This window comes from Lissotriton vulgaris, chromosome 7, assembly GCF_964263255.1.
Source record: "Lissotriton vulgaris chromosome 7, aLisVul1.2, whole genome shotgun sequence".
Lineage (NCBI taxonomy): Eukaryota > Metazoa > Chordata > Amphibia > Caudata > Salamandridae > Lissotriton > Lissotriton vulgaris.
The window spans coordinates 1,742,877,217-1,742,898,499 of record NC_141695.1 but is presented as its reverse complement, the minus strand read 5'-3'; the positions used below and the strand labels follow the sequence as shown (position 1 = coordinate 1,742,898,499).

Genomic DNA, 21,283 nt, shown 5'->3' with positions numbered 1-21,283 from the left:
CGGCCGCGGCCCGTTTGTAAGCTTTGTTTCTGTCTTCCGGTGGGCCCACTGTCAGGGCCGGGACCCTCTGTGGAGTAGCCGTGCGCTTTACAAGTAGTTATTTTCATTCATTTCATTTAATCTGATGCAATGGACTGTCCTGGGGCTGTAGCTGTGGCTCTGAAAGTCATGTATTTATTAAGTGCATGTGTCTGTCCTACCAGGAATGCAAGAGTTTAGCTGGTGGAAATTTGGGAGGCGTTTAGCACTGAAGAACATCAGGTCCGATTAGGACCTTATTTTCTGGTTGCCAAGTACCAAGTATGAGAGAGCGGCCAGAAGCAGGATTCTAGGGTCTAGTACTGTTTTTAGTGTTTGGTGATCCAAATGTAGAACTTGCTTTCAAGGGTGTAAAGCAGCTCCCGTTTGCCGTTGTCTACATTAGGTAGATGCTGAAGACCACCAGTGGTAATATGCGTTATCGATATTCCAGTCAAGGCTGTTGGAATTTGAGCAGGAGGGAAACCAAGCATGGGCGACTGACATCCGCTGCAGGGAACATTGGCAGACGAAGGGACTGAGAAGTCCATAGATTTTGCTGCTTTGGGATGGGGGCCATAGAGTTCCTTAACAGAGTCAAAGGGTGCATTACTGTCTTCCAGAAATAGCTGGCAAGCTTTGTCATCATCAGCTGCTGCAAGGATGTTATTCCATATTTTAAGCTCACTGTTATGGTTCTCTGAAAAAGATGAAAACTTGGATCAAACACTGTAGTCTTAAAGAAGGGATTTAATGGTTTGTTGTGTGAACATGGATCTTATGGGGATATTTGCAATGGTTTGGAGTTATAGTGATGGCCAAGGCCGTTGTGACCGTGAATATTCTCTGAAGGTCTGGGTGATGAAGTGTTTTATAACTGATTCCAAGCAGTCTACATAGTCTTTAATTATTTCGACAGGTATGAACAGGAACCGAGTATGCTTAAAAGCACGCGCGTCTTGTGATTTGAACACCTTCGTGAGTATGAAGGCTGGGATAGTTAGCGCGTCTGATTAGTCCGATTTAGTTTGGCTTTGATGTTCTGTTGACTGGTGTCACTTGCGTTTGCAACTTGTGATTTAGAAAATATTTGTTTTTCTTTCATTTGCAATTTATCTTGTCATTCTATGTGGATAAAATTGTAGATTAGTTTTAATAGCTTGATGGGAGAAACATGTTGGCTGTGTTTCTAAGCAATGTAGTCTCATTGCCATGAAGATTATTTGAGACTGTTAGTTTGAACATATTTTGTTTGTTTGTGTTTTCCTAAAGTTTGTACTACTACCAAGCCGATTCATCTCTAAAGTATTTGTTTGAGTGAATCTCAGAGTCTCACTGAAGCATTTCTTCTTTGCCCCATCTCAGGATCCCGTTTGATGGGGTGTCGAGAGCCTGGCTTACATTGTCCCGAAGGGTGGTACGTGGCTGTGCAGTATTTTCATGAAGACGATACTTGATGGTGTTGAAGAGAGATGGAGTCCAAGGTTGCCCTTTTCAGTCTTAAATATTATCTGTAGATTCTCTTGGTAGATCAAGTCGATGGTGTCTCCAGAGTTGTGTGTGAGATCTTTTGCTTATTTTGACACATAAGAGAAGGAGCGATCTGTTATCAGTATTGTGCATAGAGATACAATATGCAATAAAAGTGTCTGGAATTGGGTTTGTGCCTGGTATTATTTGGCAGGTGAGTTTATGTATGGATTTCTGTTGTAGTTGTTGATTGAGTGTTTGCATGAATGGTCATAGGTATGTATTTTAAGGAGGTGCACGTGGGTTTAATTTGGAAGGTCTCTTCTTGTGCTGGATTCATGCTTTGGTCCAGTGGAGTGTTTCTGGCAGGAGAAGAGCTACAATCTTGGCCTCCATTTTTTTCTGATAACTCAACTCTACGAACTATTTTTAGATCCATAAAACGTTATACAAGTAGAAGATAACTCACACGAATGTTACATTTGCTAAACTAACATGAATGTATAGTTATTATACAATCTATCTCTGAAGTGGGAAATTCCTGGGATGGTATTTCTGTAAATGGGATATATAAAGGCGATCTCTTACCTGTGTCTCGGTGTTTTTTTACTTTTAACTGGAAAGCTTCTCCACTATTTGCTAGTGTGTCGCAGCAGAGATTTGATTTTAATTTCATCCATGTCATGCACAATCGGATGTGTTGTGGTTGGTTGCTCTGATGCCTGGCACTGCGTAAGATCCACGCACATGGATTCATTGGGTTTGAGGTACAACCAGCTGTGAGCTGCACCCCTAGCACAGAAGGCCACACTCTCGGCAAAGAGAGAAGAAGGTGTAGTCCCGGTCTGCACACAGGGTGATGTCTGAGGGGCCAGCTATCCATCACTGTTGAGTTTCCTTTACCAGATCCCTCCAGGTACATGGACTGGGCAAACACCATGGTGTGTGTGGATGCCTCCTTTCCTGAGGACACCAGCCTGCTGCTTCAAGGCCTCTTACCCGAGTTTGTCTGCTGCATGCGGGACGTCCCGGCTGACCCACAGATGGAAGAGGAAATGCTGGCTGCAAATCATTCCCTGGATTTCGCCTTAGGGCACGATGAAGGTAATCCAACACTGAGAGAGTCATAATCTGCGATTGAAATCGCTAGTGATGGAAGGATCTCGCAAACGAAAGTCTAGCCAGGCAGAGGAGTAACAGTAGATTCATTGCACTGCAAAAAGAGTCATAATTATTCCTACAGAGCAACACATGGTAGGGTGCAGCTTGATGGCCTCCACATTGATGTCCGCCACCACAAGAATGCTTACCTTCTAGATTGACCTACAACATGACAACACACTTACTCACCACACACCATCTCTCACAACAACAAAAGAGGAACCATAGATTATGCAGAACCCATTGTGAAAGCACACAAAGAACCTGTTTAAGAAAGGGAGTCCTACTCAAGAGCAAAAAACATGAATATAAGACAAACTCTCCGCTAACTCCGAAGAGTCCTAATACTGGAACTCCATCTAATGACGGAGAAGAAGCAAGCAACCTTTCATTGGAAATGTCAACCATACAACCAATAGTGTCATCCTTTTCTTGGTCATGTCCACTGTCTTGTGGGATATCCACATCAAGAAAATGTTCTCCTCTTGGTTTGGATAAAAAAAACACACGCATATGCATGCACACCCCTCCCCACCCCCCCTCATGCCACTCCCCTGAAGCTCGAAACCCTGCCCAAATGCCACATCTCCCTGGCAGCAACTCTGAGAGCCCTCTCAAGGCCTCAGCCATCACAATGGATTCAGACCTCCTTGCACACGATTCCCCTCGCTTACTGGGAAACTTAAATAAGAACCGGTCCCCTAGACTAGGAGTGTTGATGGATACTCTGCCATTCGTCTTGGACAGACACTCGCCCATCTTAACTTTGTTTATCAACTCTATTTCTAATACCCTGGTACATCACTTCCTTGTAGATACCCTGACCCTCATGCTTCCCAATCTTCCTTTTCAACCACCAGTCATCAAAATTGTTCCCGATTTCATAAGTTCAACAGGGTAAACTCGACCCAGACTCGGGAGAGGTCCTGTAAGAAAGTAAAGTTGCCTCCCTGCAAAGCGTTACTTCAACATTCAGAACGAACTGCATGGATTCTTTAATAAGACGGTTGAAGTGTTCTGTCTGTCTGCTCCTGGGTGGTACGCCACAGTGCTCTTATGCTAAATTTGGCACCTATTCAGTCAAGCATTTGCAATGTACTCGGTCTCGCATTTGTGAAAGTTAGAGCTCTTGGCATTGAAAATGACCATGTTTTTTACTTTTGCGTTTTAATTGCAATGAAATGATCATATTTGCATAGCGCTATTGCCATTCGAATGACCTTGCGGCGCTGGATAACCAGAAAAAAGGAAATAGTTGATATGAGGGAGGGAAGAGAAAAGTAATATGCTGGCTGGAAAAAAAAGTAACCACATCGTGGAAAAAGCAAACACTTAAAGGTAATGCAAGATTAATTGAAGCATGTGAAATATAAGTAGGAACAACATGGTTACCTTAACGCTTTTAAACTTATTATTCAGAAATCAATGAGTATTTTTGTTGAAAAGTTAAGGACATGACTACAGAGCCCAGAAGGGACCCGTTTCAATGCGCCAAGCTTATATCCTTAACTCCTTCGATGCTGATGACGGAACCGCTCCGTCATCAGCCGCGGTAGCGCTGTGCTGATGACGGAGCGGTTCCGTCATGGCCCGCTCACCGCGCCTGCGCGGCGTGGATTCCGCAACTGCGCTGGTCGTTCCATTGAGCGGGCGGGGCCATGACGGAACCGCTCCGTCATGAGCACAGCTCAACTGAGGATGGTGACGGAGCGGTTCCGTCACCAGCATGGGCGCGCCGCGTGGCCGCCCCGCCCCCTTAGCGCTGGGCCGGAATAGCCGCCGCAGCGAAGGTGTTAAAAAGACCACATCCTTGACCACAGAGAGCATATTTTTGAAACTAAAATAAGGAAAAGAGTTGCTGAGGATCATATTAAACTTTTTTCACTCTATGCATCAACCAGGCATTGCAGTACCTCCAGGAATGGTGCAGTTCCTCTCCTGGGTAAAACAATACTATTCAAAGAAAGACGTGAAAATAGAAAGTAACGCTTCATTGGCAAACTCTAAAAAGTGGCGCTAATGTGTGTGGGTATGAATAAAACCAATCAGGCCTCTTAGCGACCACTCTGTCTTGCTTTATTAGGTTTTTTATTTATTTTTCAGATTATTTTTTTTTTAATTCTCTCTGTCCCGAGACTGCACTTTGGAATAGAAAAATGTCAGGAAATGAAGACATTTGAAGCAAAATTTGTTCCCCTGTGAAATGGATCCAAAAAAAGAAAGAAAGGAGAGAAAAGAGAGCTAAAGAGTCTTTTGTTGAAGTCATGGTTTTCAGCAAGTGAGGAGGAGCGAGACAGAGAGACTATGAGGAAGTGGAAGAAACATGGCACACAACACAAACTAAATGAGTAATATGCTGTCTGAAAAAACCCTGCAACATTTACTGTTCTAATGTTCAAGAAGCAGAGAAAGGGTGCTGTACCACAAGCTGCCACTTGGTGTTCTTTGGGACATCTTTTGGCCACACAAGGTACTGCACTCTGCAATCTTGAATTCAACACATCCCCATTGACTTTGGTCACTGTGCTGAAAAATGAAGCGCAGCGCCCGCTTGGAGAAACGTTTTATGCTGTGCATTTAAAGGTCAGATTTATTCATGACTAGGAGCGCTTCCCAGTGGCAAAGTGTAAAGAACGGTAAATGCGTATAAAAAAACATACACACAATAGAATGGAAGTGCATTGGTATTGTGGCTCCAATACCAGCTCCCGAGCGTGTTAACAGGAGTGCTTCCATGCCACTGTGAGAAGCAACGAGGGGAAGCAACAATAAACAAGGGATTATGCTCCAATAAGCTGTATGAATCATGTTAGGATGGATGACCAGGAGGAAGCACGAACGTGTTGGATGGCTAAACAGAATGATCAATCAGTGATGTCCCCTGGGCGGGAACCAGGCACCTAAAGGAGAGCCAATGACCAGCAATGCACCAATCAAAAGGCAGGATTTGTGAATGGCACAACAAAGAACCATTGGTAATCGATGGGTGTGCTTTAAGCCCATATTCTGGATACAATATGCTGAGCAACACAATCGCTTCCCAGGGTCAACCTAAAAACTGGAAAACAGCGCTAGTGAATTGAGCGGATATTATTTGTAGTTAAACATTTCAGCAGTTCCTCTTTGAAATAGGTACCTACCAGGAAGTTTGTCATTGCGTCCAATGTCAAATTCTCAATAATCTTCCTCTCCGGCCTCTTGAAGTAGTCAGTCATGACAAACACACAGATGTCAATCCTTGCTGGAACACCGAAGGGACCCACTGTGTGCAAGTTCAGCTTACAGCAATATCAGGCACTGCTCAACAAGCCCTCACTAAAACTACTAGATCATCCAAGATGTTCAAGCCCATCTTACGTCATCCGTTTAAGCTCTATTACACAAGCCCTGGTATTTTTGTTACTGGGGATGCACATAATACATTCTCCCACCCATCTATCAACCCCCTCATCATTTCTTGGCCACTTACAGGTACTCCCATATGTTCCTTTTGGTAGCTGACATTCCTGGACGACCTTCATGACTCGTCTAAATGATCTCATTCTTTAAAATCAAAGGCAGAACAACCTTTTCAGTCCTCACAAGCATGCCATTAACCCATGCAAGCTCATCTTGCATCTTTTCTAGGGTGGGCGGAATTCGCAGAGTTTCACTCCGTGGAATTCTGCTGAGTTACCGAACAACTCCGCTGAATACCGCAGAGTTCTGCAAGCTAGCGGAGTAATTATCTTCTTCATCTTATTTCCACTATGGGGTGCCTACAGTGAGTTAATCCATGGCCCCGGAGATGTGGCTCTTTATAGAGAGCAAACCCCACAGCCCCAGGCGCTACGCTCCTTACATGGCTCCCAAAAAAAACATACTGTGCGCCAATACACCAACATACCGTGTCTTCCCAATTTTGCCAGTTGTAAGTGTTCGAAGTGAACGCAGGGAAGCCGCCATCTGGAGTACACCACTGCCACCTTTGCCAAGCCTGTGCGGACGGCTGTATCCATAATGCGCTATACAGAAAGTGGTCCTTGACCAGTTATGAGTAAATTCTAAATTTTTAAGAAAAATATTCATTAACCGTTCACTTGATAAAACACTATTGTTTATTCAGATAGTGTTGATACGTTGAATACTGTATTTTTTCATTTACAAACATATAATATACATTTTTAACAGTGCCCACTGTACAGGGAAAAGGGGGAGGGAGTGTAGTGCTCAGGGGTGGTGTGGGTAGGTGAAGTGACAATTCAATTGTATATCACTTTCAACAATTGATGATGGCTTTCCGGAGGAGCCTTACCAGAATTAATCATCGATTAAGTATACCATTCAATAAGACATCATAAATAACAGGTGTACAAAATAACACACTGATTATGTGCAACAGTTGGTAGTCGACGTTTCGACCCTCGTGGTAGGGATGATAACCCTTACTCGGCGGGTCTTCCTCAGGACAGTGCAAAGGGGAGGTGTGGGCAGTTCCTTGTGCATAGATATCACCGCGACTCTTCAGTTGGACATAAATGACTCATGTGCGCAAATAATCCTTGTCAGACACCTGAAAGCGGTCGTGTTCATTTTATATGGTGAAGTCTAGCATTGGAGGCGAAGTAGCTGCATATATCACCGCATTCCTGGGTAGGGGTTACGTGTATCCTAAAAGGAGTGATCAGTATTCATTGTTGGTCCGTTGTTTAGTGCATATGGATTGGCCTATCTGTTGGTCCCCGTTCTGAGTGATCGAGATGTACCGGTCACGGCTCGGGTCCTAATCTAATGCCGACCTGTACGCTAAGTGAGCAGGTCTGGCAACGTCGTCCCCGGCATCCTGCACATCAGCCGCGAAAGTCGGAAGTGTGTATCCATAATGCAGCACGGGACCCAGAAACACAAACGCAGATAAGCACACAGAGCTGTAATAAATGACTAGAATACTATTTTAGCTCTTGAATGTACCGGCATTCAAGCCATGATGCCAGACAAAACCACCTTAGAAATAGTGTACAATGATGACGATGTCAGAATACCTTTCTGCAATCCTGAATCAAAATGTAGCCAAAGTAGAGGTTTGTCCTCTATTCATTTTGGTGACGCATTGTCTGTTAAAGATGGTCATTGTTCAAGTTGCTTCATAAAACCTTAGCTGATGGTATGTGAATAGGGTGTCACACAGGGAGGAGCTCTGGGGCTTAGCAGTGGGGAGGAGGGGAATGATGCAGTTTCTCTTTGGGATCATTATGGCTCAGTTAAATGGCATGGCAGTCTGCTTTCATGCAAGGGGCGCTTGAAAGGCGATCTGATTCTAGGAGTGAGCTATCCGAGCGTGGGGCGTGCGGGTAAACTCAGCTCTATTTAACTAAATTCTGTGAACTTCACCTGCAGAACAGAGTTTATCGCTAAGAACTAATCTTTTCAAACATACTCTCGCCCACTTCCCTCCTGTCCAATCTCCTCGGACCGCTGCAGTTTACTTTTATTCAGGTGATCCCTCTTTGGAAGATTGTATGGTCTTATAACAGTATCAACCTTCATGGCCTTTTAGCCATCTACTGCTCAACCAACCATCACAAAAGTCTTTAATCATACAAGATGTATTCCAATTATCCTCCTTTTCTTACACATCATTCCCCTCAAAAGGTAAATCTGAGATGCGGTCAGCTTGCAGTTTCCTTCTGCCCGGACTGTTCTCCACTTCAAACTGAAAAATGTGAGGTTACGCTGAAAGTCGAGGAGTGAGAACCCTGCCTCCACCGGGGAAGGCATAGGTTTGAGGCTTGTGTGGTTGTAGACGCACATGCTGTGCATACTCCTTACATCTAGTGTTGAGCCCGGATATGTTGTTTTTCTTTAAAGAAGCCTTTTGAGTCACAGAGATATAGTGTCTGCTCCTCTTGCACATGGCCATCGACCCTATTGTTAGATAGATTTCCCGCATGGCGGGTGAGGATGCAATGTGAAGTGATGTATTGAGAGATTATTTTGTTTCTGGATTTGGATGTGTCCTCCCATTCAACACCGTTGCAATGCTCTTTTTGGTCTATACAGGTTTCTTCCCTCTGTTGATATTGTTATCAATTGTGTTTCCTTTCTTCTCTCTGTCTCGGGTCAGCGATTGCGGCTTCGCTCGAGCAGCGTTCGGGTCAGTCGTAGCCCATTGTGGACCTCGTCATTTGGGGCCTACTTCTGTCTCCTGATTGTGTCTCTCCACCATGCCTAAACGGTGATGGAATCACTGCCATTCTAATACTTTCATCACTGCTACAAAACCCTTGCACTGACCTCCATCAGGTCTGTAATTTGTGTCTTTCGTCTATGACGACTGCTGCTCCTTCCGCTCCATAAAGACCCTCCATACCGTTGGGCCTGTCGCCACGAGATGTCACGTAGGAGCAGAGACAACACCCCAGACCAATTCAGCATGGAGGACACAAAGAGGAAGCGCCATCCACAGCTGTCCGCTGCAGATGAGGAAGCTTTGTCCCCCCGATGACCGCTCTGGCGCCGATCTGGAGGTTGAGGATCTTCAAACCAGCTCTGCAAGCTGTGAGTATGGTAGCCCTTTCCCCCGATATCACATTTACAAGCTGAGCATCCCCATTCCAAGGGTCTTTCAGCCACTCTGAGATAAGCCGCCGGACCTCTACTGCCTTCGGAATATCAGCACCTTTGTAAGTAACACCCAGCTCTGACTCGGCACCGAAGAAACCATCAATGCCGCCTGCTTTGGCACTGACCAGTCCTTCCTCCGCTCTGACCCGACCATCGGGCAGACACACTTGGTGGCGAAATCAAAACTGGCCTCGAAGTTGAAACCCTTGGCCTGAACCAGCAAGGCTGACGCTGCTTGGGTGCAGTCGAACCAACCCTCCATAATCTCCAAGAGCAGGAATAGATTGATGCTCAACAGAGACAATTGGTCATTCACTCCCATACGGGCCGGATCCTCGCCCACCCACCGGGGTCAACTGCTCAGCCAATCAAATACCAGCTGTCCTTTGAGGAAGCCCTGGACATGCCATCTCCATCTAAGCAACACAAAAAAAGCGTATGAGGTGTGTAGCCCTGTGCCTTTCACACATCTATCACTGTTCCCTGTTTCACAGCACTCACCTTCCTTGCCTGCTTCTCCAGGGAACCTCCTTTTGCTTACACCTCCGGGGTCAGCTCACTCTGACAAGGGGACATCTTTGATACTCCTCAGCAAGGCTACCCCTGGGACTCTCATGATGCAGCTCCCAACTTGTCCCCTATCCGCCCCTCTGCTCTTCATCCTATCAAAACATTATGGGTTGGGCCATTTCCTTCCATAAGATAGATCACCATACTAAACCCTTAGAGGAGGACTTTCTCTCTGATAGCCTCTCCTCCACCCACTGCTCCACCCAATACCTGCGCCATACCCCTGACATTTTTCAAGACCCTGTCTGCGCTTGGGTGGACAAGAAATATAAGGCTTCCCCTACTTATATTTGTGGCCAGCTCCCACCCGACTCCCTGGTTGTTACTTCTACCTGTTAGAGAACCAACTCCCTGTCTACTGGTGATGCCCCTCCACCACGTAAAGAGAGCAAACTTACAGATGCTGCAGATAAAAGGGTGGCCACACAATCGACCAACCATTGGCATATTGCTAATTCCGTTAGTCTGCTCTTGAGGAATGACCTGGCCCTCTTGGAGGAGATGGAGGAGCTCCTCTAACAACTCCCAGAGGAGCCCAGGAAACAGGACTAAGATATCATCTCTGAGGGGAACAGATATCTAATGTCACTATTCGCTGCTCATTAAATGCCGCAGACACTTCTGCCAGGGGAATTAACTTCAGTGTCCTCCTGCACAGGGAAGCCTTCTGGCTGCCTGTGCAGGCTTCAGACCGGAAGTTCTGTAGTACCTGCTTAACATGCTGTTTGATGGTCAACATCTGTTCGGGCCGCAGGCTGGGAAGGTACAAGCCCGACCTGGTGGATCCAGACCAATCACGTCATTTCTGGATGCACATGCGGGGACAACACAAAGTGAATATTTCATCTAATCGACAAAACCAACCACTCACAGACACCCACACTGCTTTTATCAATGACTCTTCGAGCGCATTCGGCCGGGTGCATTGGCCTTTCCTGCGGACGGTGTCGGAGGCAGTGGGTCTGGGCCCCCATTTCTGCCAATGGGTTTGGGCACATTATGCAGATCCAAAAGCCCTAGTCCGTGTCAACGGCGCACTGTCCCCCACTTTCCCAATCACGAGGGGCACGCAAAAGGGGTGCCCTCTTTTTCTACTCCTGTTCACGCTCTACATGGAGCCACTGGCGGAGCGTATTCGGGGGGCACTCACTCATTGAGGGGGGATGGATGGGGCGGACAGGCACACAAGATAGTGCATACGCAGATGATGTGCCACTCGCTGTCACCAGACAACGCCAGTCGCTACCCCAATTGTTGGAAGAGCTCGCAGCATTCGGAGAGGCATCAGGGTTCAAGATGAATGCCACCAAATCTCAGGCCCTCAACCTAACTATTCCGAGAGACGAGCAGGCACATCTGGCTAAAATATTTCCTTTTACATGGGCCACGCAGGGTATCTCATATTTAGGTATCTATCTATTCTCCCCTATTGATAGGTCACTGTCCCACAATTACTCCTCACTACTGTACACGGTGCGCACACTTGGGCTGGGTATACCACACCTAGTGCATTATTAGCAAGCAGCGCAGTTGAGATTACTAGTGGAATGGCAACTGCCTCTCACGGAGAAGCACTGGTGCTTCCTGGATCAGGCGGTAGCCAGCATCCATATTTGGAAGATGCCCTGGCTCCTGCGTAAGAATCGTCCTCCTGGAGGGTGCATCGCTCCAGTGGTCTGGCCCACGGTTGGGGCCTAGGACAGATTGAGTGTCTCTAGAGGTCTCTCCACCCCGATCTCCCCTCTTACACAAATGATGGGAAATGCAGACTTCCGACCGGCATCACACGAACCAGCATACTTTTGGTGGCAAGAGTCCAATTGCAAACGCATCAGGGGTCTTTTTGATGAACAGGGACTTCTGGACTTTCCTAGACTTCAACAGGATTTCGGACTCCTAGACTCTGAGTCATGTTGTATACAGAAGTCCGCAGTGGGAGGCGGAATGTGGGAGGCGGAATGTGAATGCAAATTTAAGGATAAGGGATGGACGGACTCTCTGTGCAGGGCTCGCACATCGGCCTGCAGTGCCGCCGGAAGGGAGGCACTCCTTAAGCTAGTGCACCATTGGTACTAAATACCCACCGGCCTGACTAAATGGAAGAAGGGGACTGACGATAAGTGTTTGCGCCACTATGGCCATTCCGGTACAATATCTCACCTGCTGTGGCATTGCCCCAAGCTACACCGATAATGGTCAGAAGTGCTCACAGACGTTGAGAAAATGTTCGACACTGAGCTACCCCACTTTCCCAGCTACATCTTGCTAGGGCTTCCTAACACACTCACATACCCACTATGCTCTCCTAACGTGAGGGCTATCACATCGGCCCTATGCGCAGCGAAACAAGTCCTGCTATCAAAATGTGGAAGTGATACCACTCCCACACACCTAGAGTGGACACACAAACTTGGACCTGCGGAGTATGGAAAATCTAACAGCAATAGCAAGCCAATCCCTACATAAGTTCAAGAAGACATGGAGCACCTGCCTAAAATACTTATCTAACATCTTTCGGGAACTCACCTGCCCCATATACTTGCGCATCCTGCGCCTCATGGCAAGTGTGCACCCAGATGCTTCAACCATTACATAATGGGCTCTGGAAAAGCTTAGATGCTATTTCATTGCACACAGACATGGCATGTCTTGTTCATTGAATTTTTTTATATTGTCAGTTAATAAATGTAGTGTTATCCCCTTTCTACCTTCCCTCATTCCCCCCCTTTGCCGGCCATTGAATGTAGGCGAAAGCCCTGTATACTCTTTTAAAACAATCAAAATTGCTACAACCTTAAAAGCAACAAGTTACCAAAATGTGTTTTTCGGAAATTGGTCACATGCACCAAAGTTTCGTTATTGCTAGTTGTAGGAATTCAGCTCTTGGAAATACCGGGTAGTTTGAGCTTCAGCTCTGATGGTGTCAAGTTGTCCTGCAAGTGAAAACAAAAACAAAAAGTACCATAATCTGAGCGCAAGCAGCACAGAAGAACAGTTATCAAGAAATCCATCGGCACTTGGTCGATGCTCCAGGAACGAAAACACAGAGGGACAAACTGAAGCCAACAGACGCTGACACGCTCACCAGTGAAAAGGAAGAAAATTAGATTGACAATGAAGCCAACCAATTATAGGTAATGATCGGACTAAAAGCACCTTTATGGAGAACTTTAAAATATATATATTTTAAGAAAGAATAGATCCTTCTAAGCAACAGCGCATGTACTGTCTCAGGCGAGACCTAAATATAAGGACAGGATACACGTTGTGAGTCTGTGCACAGCAGTTCCAAATAAGCTCTGTATTGCTCTGGCCCACTCGTCGGTAGCGACAGAAGGATCTCATTAACGAAGGTCAAAATAAGCAGATTAATATTAATAGATTTATTGGATTGACAAATTAGCCAGTTGCCGATTCTTGAAGTCCAACCAGCCCATGAATTTGGTTCCACATTCCATACTCCCAAACTACTATACGGTCTAGATTGCCCTATAAGATAACTTCACACTAGCTCACCACAAGTGACAGAATCTTTTTTCATAACTTAGTAGTTTCCATAGTTAAAGAAACCAATGGGTGGAGGTGGTGGCTGGGAAATCCAACAAGTGTACATTATCATTACTATTGACCCATGAGGCAATCATCCCATCCGGAGGCTCACAGAACTTGCTGACAGTGGCAAACACTCCAATGCTGACCCTCTGCAACTCCAGTCTATTACTGATACCAGTCGCTCCGTTTATTGTAGACCCCTTATTGTCTCCAGCCTGTCCTTCTCATCACTCTTGCTTATTTTTCATTAGGCATGTCCTCCCCGCCTGAAGAATTCCCACTCGCACTGCTCCCATCATCACCACAATGGGGCACTAGCTTACAATTTGCATCACTCTGTTTATTTGTTTACTTTTGACATCTTTTAATACATTAATTCACAAAAGCATCCCAATTGCAGGCTCACTTCAGAGGTTGGCCGCTGCATTGGCCCTTGGGTCTATTTAGGCCTTCTTTTCGGCCCCTGCTCTGTGGCTTAGCGCACTCTGAAAACTCTTTTTGGTGTTCTTGCCCCACTACGGTAGGTGCTACCCTGGTCTGATTATGCTCTTTTTTTGTACACATGCATGAAAATTGTGCTCTACAAATAAGAAATGTACTTAGCAAGGATTAGTGCTCTAACATCGCAGTAGAACAAAGCAATGACTCAAGGACATTATTTAGCGTGAGTTTAATTTTAAATTGTAATAATTGTGCAGCAGTGTTTGCAAACAGATACCCTCTGTCGTTAGTTACAGTAGGTTTTTCACTTTGTTCTACAGATACCGATGTTCCTCTTCAAGGCTACAGACTCTTCCCCAAGCGTAAACTCTTCCACTTCTCCCATCCCTGCTCTTCTCTGGGCGATCAGGACTTGGATATGCTTCCACAGGATCTGTTTGATCCCTACTTCCAAGGGCAGGTGTCGAGGTTTTGGGACTATGTTCTCAGCCGTATGACGAAGACTACACTGGGGAACCGCACAGTCAATGGAAAAAGTAAGGAATCAAGAAAGACTATTTTTCAAAATGCATGAAATTTCCAACCTTTGACGTGCACTTGACTCCTGAGTGAAGGTGGCAGAGGCTGGATGGAGAGTAAATGACTTGAGAGAGGTGTGAACAAGAGATCCAGCAAGCATGGTGAACCAAGCTTCAAAACCTAACAAATGTGAAATGCAGAAGTGTTGAATTATAGTATCCCTGAGATGGGCCAGAGTAGTGTTGCCTGCAGATTGGTGGATTAACTTCTCTTCTTCTCTTGCAGTTCTAGCTGGTTTCTTTGAGCACTATGTAAACTGTTTAGCTCGTGATGAAGTGATTGTCCTCAGCGAACTTTGTGGCTTCTTTGAGGAGGACATCAGCACATTCCAGCAGGTGGTAAGTTCTGCTCTGTCCCTTTTGCCTCACGCCTTTCGTCTTCTATAGAAGCCATGTTTAGGGAGCACTAGTGTGGTTGTAAAAGGGCTCGAGTCCCATTGACATATAAAACTTGGCTCAATGGCGCTGGGGTATGTCTACTACTGGGTTGAAGATCCTGCATATATAGTGAAAGTGTGGCTGTACAATAGTTAGTGAATCATGGGATTCTGCTCAAACAGTTTTTGAGCTTCATTCATCTTCTCTCTGAACATTGACAAAATTTCTTTCAATTTTCCAGGATCACGTAAACAAATTGAAAGAGAAAAGAACGGTGGAACCCCGACAAGCGTTTAATGCGTGCCAACACTCTCCTGAGATGACTCCACAGCCAAAAAAGATAAGGGCATTACCCCATCTGGTGCATGAGCCAAAGGTACGTTCATGCCGACTGCCGTCTTAGAATATTAGGCAACTCCTCCTAAGTGAAACGTTGTATATATTATGTCCTAAACTTCCAGATTATCTTCCAGTTCCAAGGTTCCTTCGTATGACTTGCCGAAGAAGGAGACCACTGAGTAGCTATGATGACTTTTTGCCTCTCTTACTTTCTTTAAGGCCCTTTGAGTGTTGGAATTGAAATTTCAGAAGTCGCAGGCATGCATTGGAAGTTCTCTGGGTGCTCCAGAGAGATAGTGGATCTTGGTGCTAGGCTTGGAATCCTTGGGGCCTTCGGATAAAGGGCTCAGGAAGGTTGGAGGAGTGTTGTACTGGGAGAAATACTCTTCTTGTGTTTAATTAGCATTACCTTCACAAGTATGTTATGGGGGACTCCCTGTAGGTAGCGCTGGATACATTGAATGCAGTGGGACAGATGAGATATTCTGTTGATCTTCCGTGGGCTCTTGTCTCACAAAAGTTATTGAATTTTAATGTCTTACAGGGTTATTTTAGTGGGGCATCAATATTCCCCTAATGTTAAGAAACACAAGTAGCTTTTTCTTGTTTCTGAATTAAAAGTGTTTATTATTCAGGAAATAAGTATGTAAAAAAACAATTACACAATATAATGGTTGTCAATAATGCTAAACTAACACTGCAGCACACTTGAAACTAGAATTTAGAATAGAAGCCAAGAATCCGTATCCATTCTGTACCAGTGTTTTATATTGCCAAGCATAACATTTTGCATCAATAAGCAATCTGCTAACCTGCTACAGTGTGTGTAAAACGTGCTCAAAATCGACATCCCTCTGGCTTATGTGCCTGGTTGGAGAGAACTGATGTTGAGCACAGGACACCAATACCTCTCTTCTTGTTTTGAGCTACGCTTTTATTTCAGCAACAGTGACTCCCCAGCCTCTCTCACTTTTATTTTTCTTCTCTCCCCTTAAACCATATGGCCAAGCTCCTAATTAGGGTAAATGTTACAGGCAACGAGTCACCGAGCCAGGCAGTCACTGACTATGGGCAAGCAATTCACTGTCTTGAAGATACATAAGGAACTGACTGTTACCAGCAGGCTGCTCAAACGCAAGATACTGCCTGCAGATAAGCAGAGCACTGGTTGCCACAAGCAAGCACTGCTTTGAAATAAACAGCATTAGTCGCCACAAGCAAAGCACTGGTTTGACAGAACCCAATAGTACAGAATATTAAGCTGTACAAAATAAGTACATACCTTATATCTACTTATGTGTATGTCCTACAGAGCATTAAGGGGTTATACAGCATTATCGATCACTTACAATTCATGACAGAAAACATTCTACACAGAATTATCTGCTTAAAACAGTGTAATTGCTAACGCATTCTACATAGCATGAGCCTTTGCTTGAAACTTACTGAGGCATGGAATGAAAAAGGCATGTACTTTTCAGAAAGGCAGAGAAAAACATAAATGCAGCAATCCCATGAGATTCATGATGGCGGAATAGCTGGGCTCTGTATCACATGGCTCTTGTACCGCATTCCTATTCAGGCAAATCCTCAACAAAAATTCCTCTTTATCCTGGCCAGACATAAAGGCCATCCTAAAAATGTGCCATGCTTGCAGCTACCTAGTGATCAGTTTGCAGTGGCCCAATCTAATGTAAAATGAAAGTTGTCAACCAGCAGCTAAGTTGTCAACCAGTAGCTGACATTCTAAATTGAACTCCTTTCTGACATCTAAACAGGATTCCGCCCAGGCAGACACACAGATATGTGTTTATTGCAGCACGACCGGATGACATCAAGACCGCGGTTGACCCAAGTGGAGTAACTAAAGGAGATCTACTACAGGGTCTGCCCTTAAACCACATGGAGCCAGGGACAATCTCAAAAAGAGTAGTGGTTTATTATATATCCTTATTTGATCAATCGATAAGTGTATCAGAAGAATGATTTGGGACATGTAAAACAGTAATCAAAACAGTTGAACCAAACCCAAAAGACATATAGTGAACAGTAGTTTGTAACATTTCATTCATCATAACATTACTCAAATGATCGCACAGTGCAGAAATTCATGATGCAAAGAAGAATGTGAAAAATCAAGAGGTAATGGACCATAAAAAATTTTGTTTTTATCATTGCTTAGATAGAGTATCCAAACAAAAAGTGTGAAATCCTTCAAGGGGAGCCCAATAGTGTTGACAACGTTTCGACCCACGAAAGTTTAAAGAGTCATCTTCAGGACAAGAGTATAATGAGTGTAAGCAGGGGCCTGTTGGCATGAAAAAGGAGGATACAAATATTGAGTTATGACTTAATATACAATTAATATTTCATTGGCTATGTCTCAAAAGAAGTTAGTCACTTATGTGAAAAAAGATCCCTGATTTCTGGAAAGTTTGAAATAAAAGTAATTAATGGGTACATCCTGAGCTGCTGAGCCCAACCTGTGAAATTGCAGTGTGAACTGAGCCCAATCTCTGAAGTTTTGGTGGCTGAGACTTGAGCCACTGAGCCAAATAATGAAACTGTGATGCGATCCGAAGTCCATGCACCCAGTTGTAGTGTGACTCAGAGCTACTGTTTGATCTGCGACCTCAGCGTGCCTAAAGCAGTGGTCCGCTATTCACCCAGTGAGGTGTTACCATCTGCTTGAGGATGGTCTTACTTGCCGTACTGAGCCAGACCCAAATAGCCTAAACAGGGCTGCACCTGCTGGACCAGTCCTAAGCAGCCATCCTAAACAGCTGCTGCATCATACAGACTCTAGCACTGAGGAGGCTGAGAAAAAGTGCAGGTGTGTGCTCAGCCCAAACAAGAAGCAAGCATTGGAGGAGCTTCTTGGCTGCACTAGAAGAATCTGCCCATTCACGGATCAATAGACTCGTTGCGTGAGAACCAATGAAGTGAGTTAAAAAGACTGTGAGATGACACAAGAGTACGAGGTAATCTAGACCTGAGCCAAATTATGCTAGAATCAGACCTGGGGAGATAACCACCTGAAGCAAAAGGTAAGCAGTAGGGTCAATAGCAGGAAGAGGAACTGATCTACTTAGGTGCCAGGACACAAAGGTCATATTTGTGAAGCATTTTTGCGGTTGGAAATGGCTGATCGGGCCTTTTCCAACCTCAAAAATGCTTTTACGTATGTACAAAACACAAATTGCGATTCAGTAAAATGTTAACGGGTTGCAATTTGTGTTCACGATACAGTATTTGGAAGGGGCGTGTTTAGGGAATCTCTTCCACAAACTGAATCTGAATGGGATGTATGAACAGTTTTCCACCACATTACAGTTGCAAAAAATTCATATTTTACCAACTCCTTGAAGGAGGGACACCTACCTCTTTGAGAATGTATAACAAATATTTCTGAAGAGCAGGCAGTGGTCATATGGACCAATGCTTACTCTTAAAAAATGAAACTTGAGTGTTTCTTTTTTTCTTTTTAAATGCATCCCATTTTCATTTAAAGAAAAGAGGCTGCATTTAAAACAAAAAGCCTACCTCATACCTTCTCTCTGACCCCCTCCTGTTACTCCCCCCCCCCCCCCCCCCCGGGTTCATCCCAAGACTAATTGCACTAATCAAGGTTATCTCAGGTCTCAAGTATTACCTCAATACTGAACAGCACACATGGTCTTCCGAACCTATATGTATATCACTGCTCAACTATATGACGCTTGCGAGAAACTGCTGTGGTTCAACCCAAGACAACGTGCACTAATCGAGGCGATCTCAGGACTCGCATACTACCTCAATAGTGCACAGCGCACTTGGACTTCCGAACCAATATGTATAACAGGATAACAGGCTCTATTATATGACTCTTGCTGTTAAAACTGCTGTAAAGTGCTGCAATACCTTTGGGTCTGGCCAGCGCTATATAAAACTCCTTAAATAAATAAATATCTACAGTGACATCCCTTTGCTAAACCTTTCACTTTCAGAGATACACGCATAGCTCATTGTGGCATTCACTGATGTCGCATCAAGTGAGATACTTCGATCCCTCTGGCTCCTCTCCTGTCTTTACCTGTCTTAAACAAGTCTTATCCTGACGGAAACTTCTCTCTTCAAACTGCAAAGATGTGGAACTCTCCACTTCATAAAAAGATCATGAATCCCACAATGCCACCTTGAATTCTGGAGATCACTAAAAACCTGACTGTTCCTCATAAATAACTACTTTGTTAAAGTCACCCCAGAATGCAGATTGTCTTCCCTGCACCTTTTCTAAACACTTCATGCTTAAGCGCAATGACTCTGCAGCAGCACGCTTAGAGCACGCTTGCTAATCTCATGCACTTCTGTCGACTCTTCCAACATAGGTCATGCTACCACCACCATCTTCATAAGCCATGCATTTATGTAGGGGGCCCAAGACCCCAAGGCAAATCCGCTTGCTTGAAGACCACATCCGGTGTATATATCACATACATACATACATAAATCTATGGTAATGTCACAATAAAATACAGCAAATGTCCTAATAGAAAAATTGTGTCAATGAGCTTCTGGTGCATAAGGAGGTCTGTGTGAATTATTACTGTGTGCTAGTAAATGAGGAAAAAACTTATATTTTTGGCACAGTTGAAGGTGGGGTACAAAGTGTACTTTTCCCAGGACTTTTTTAATGGTGGCATCAATGCGTGACCAGCCATGACTCACTTCTTAACACCCTGTGCTGTTCACTAGCGTGAACAATTCTGATGTAGCAAGTTGTTTTACAAGCACTCTCCTGATTTTTGGGTTGTGTTTCTTGCTGATATCGAGTCTTGCTCCTCTACAGAGGGAAACCATCACCCTGTCTCAGAATGCCGCCGCAGCACGTGCCTCGTACATTAAGGTAAGGTGTTTTCGTTTTATATTCAACACTTAGAGTTGGTACAGATTGTCATATTATTTAAAGGAGCCTGTGTCTGAACATCTGTTAGTTTCACATAGTTTGTAATAAAGACCCCATAACGTGTAGGCTGTGTGGGTAGACTGAGGAAACATTAATACATATTCTATGCATTTGTCCTATACTCCTGCTCGGAATGAAGACATAATGTAAGGAAACCGTGACTAACCCTAGTGGTGCAGACAAATGGGCATGATGTTATTGAGGCATTAAACCCACCAAACCAGCACTCAACATAGCCTTTGTCATATTTTAAAATGATTTTTGTGAAAGGGGTCGAGGCGTCACATTCAATCCGATTATGCGGTGTCACCTAAATGTGAGGCAGGTTGTCCCGCGAGGCTGTAAGTCCAATTACGATCCATCTCTTTTTTTTGCTACAGGAAAATGTATGCACTTTTGAGTATATTATTTTTTATCCATAAATTAAAAGCTTTACTTCTTAGCAAATGAAATGTGTATAATAGAGTGAGTGTCCTATGAACTTCAGATAGCAAGTGAGCCATTTATGCGCTTCTCCTTTGCGCAGTACGCCCCACACTTTATTGGCACATGGACTTTGCTGCGCTCCTCTTTTTCCTTGAGATTTTAATGTTATTTTTATACATGTGTGGTGTTTAGGAACTAGGTACAGTTCCCATGATGTTGTAATGTCACCTGTTAAAATGTATGAGCCACGTCATGCAATGGTTTTAATGACCTATGCATGTAAATGAACCACACAGAGTGATTAGAGGAGAACTAGGTTCTGGGAGTTGAAATGCTCTCTTATTGATAAGTGATGTGCTGTTTTCAGAGAGGCGTGTCTTCAGCTCACTTCTAAACTGGAGCTTGCCTGATGTGATCTTAATGGATACAGGTGATGGTATCTAGATCCAGGGTGCATAGATGGAAAAGGACTTTTTCTTGGTGTTTTTTTTTTTCATTTCTTTGAGCTGCTTCTTCTTCAATCTGATGGTGTCCTGGCTGGGTCCAGAGCCACTTTAGTTGGTGACCTTGTTAACCAGATAAGCATGTGCTGGTTGTAATGGCTTTTTAGGTGATGCAGCTAGCAGGAGCATCCAGTGCATTTCTATCATGGAAGGGGTGATTGTGTCCTGTTTCCTATAGTCTTTGATAAGGTGAGCTGTGGAGTATCGGATGCCCTTAAGAGGAGATCGTGTGATGTCTGGGAGGTCCTGGAGCAGGTGTTGCTTCCATCCAGATGTAGGAGTACCAAAGCTTGACTGGC

General features: G+C 44.6%; 1 protein-coding gene across 4 annotated transcripts in view; it reads left to right on the top strand.

The window, feature by feature from the left end:
- Nucleotides 1-21,283, top strand: part of LOC147706552 (guanylate-binding protein 2-like) — a 161,001-nt gene that overhangs the window by 75,617 nt on the left and 64,101 nt on the right. For 3 of the 4 annotated variants that reach the window (XM_086933022.1, XM_086933020.1, XM_086933021.1), the window contains exons 5-9: nt 2,405-2,592; nt 14,136-14,351; nt 14,620-14,732; nt 15,013-15,147; nt 19,939-19,995. In XM_086933022.1, the coding sequence (XP_086789148.1) occupies nt 2,405-2,592; nt 14,136-14,351; nt 14,620-14,732; nt 15,013-15,147; nt 19,939-19,995 (709 nt within the window). Of the gene's footprint in view, nt 1-2,404; nt 2,593-14,135; nt 14,352-14,619; nt 14,733-15,012; nt 15,148-19,938; nt 20,001-21,283 lie in introns of all 4 variants that reach the window. The other variant, XM_086933023.1, reaches the window with a different exon arrangement.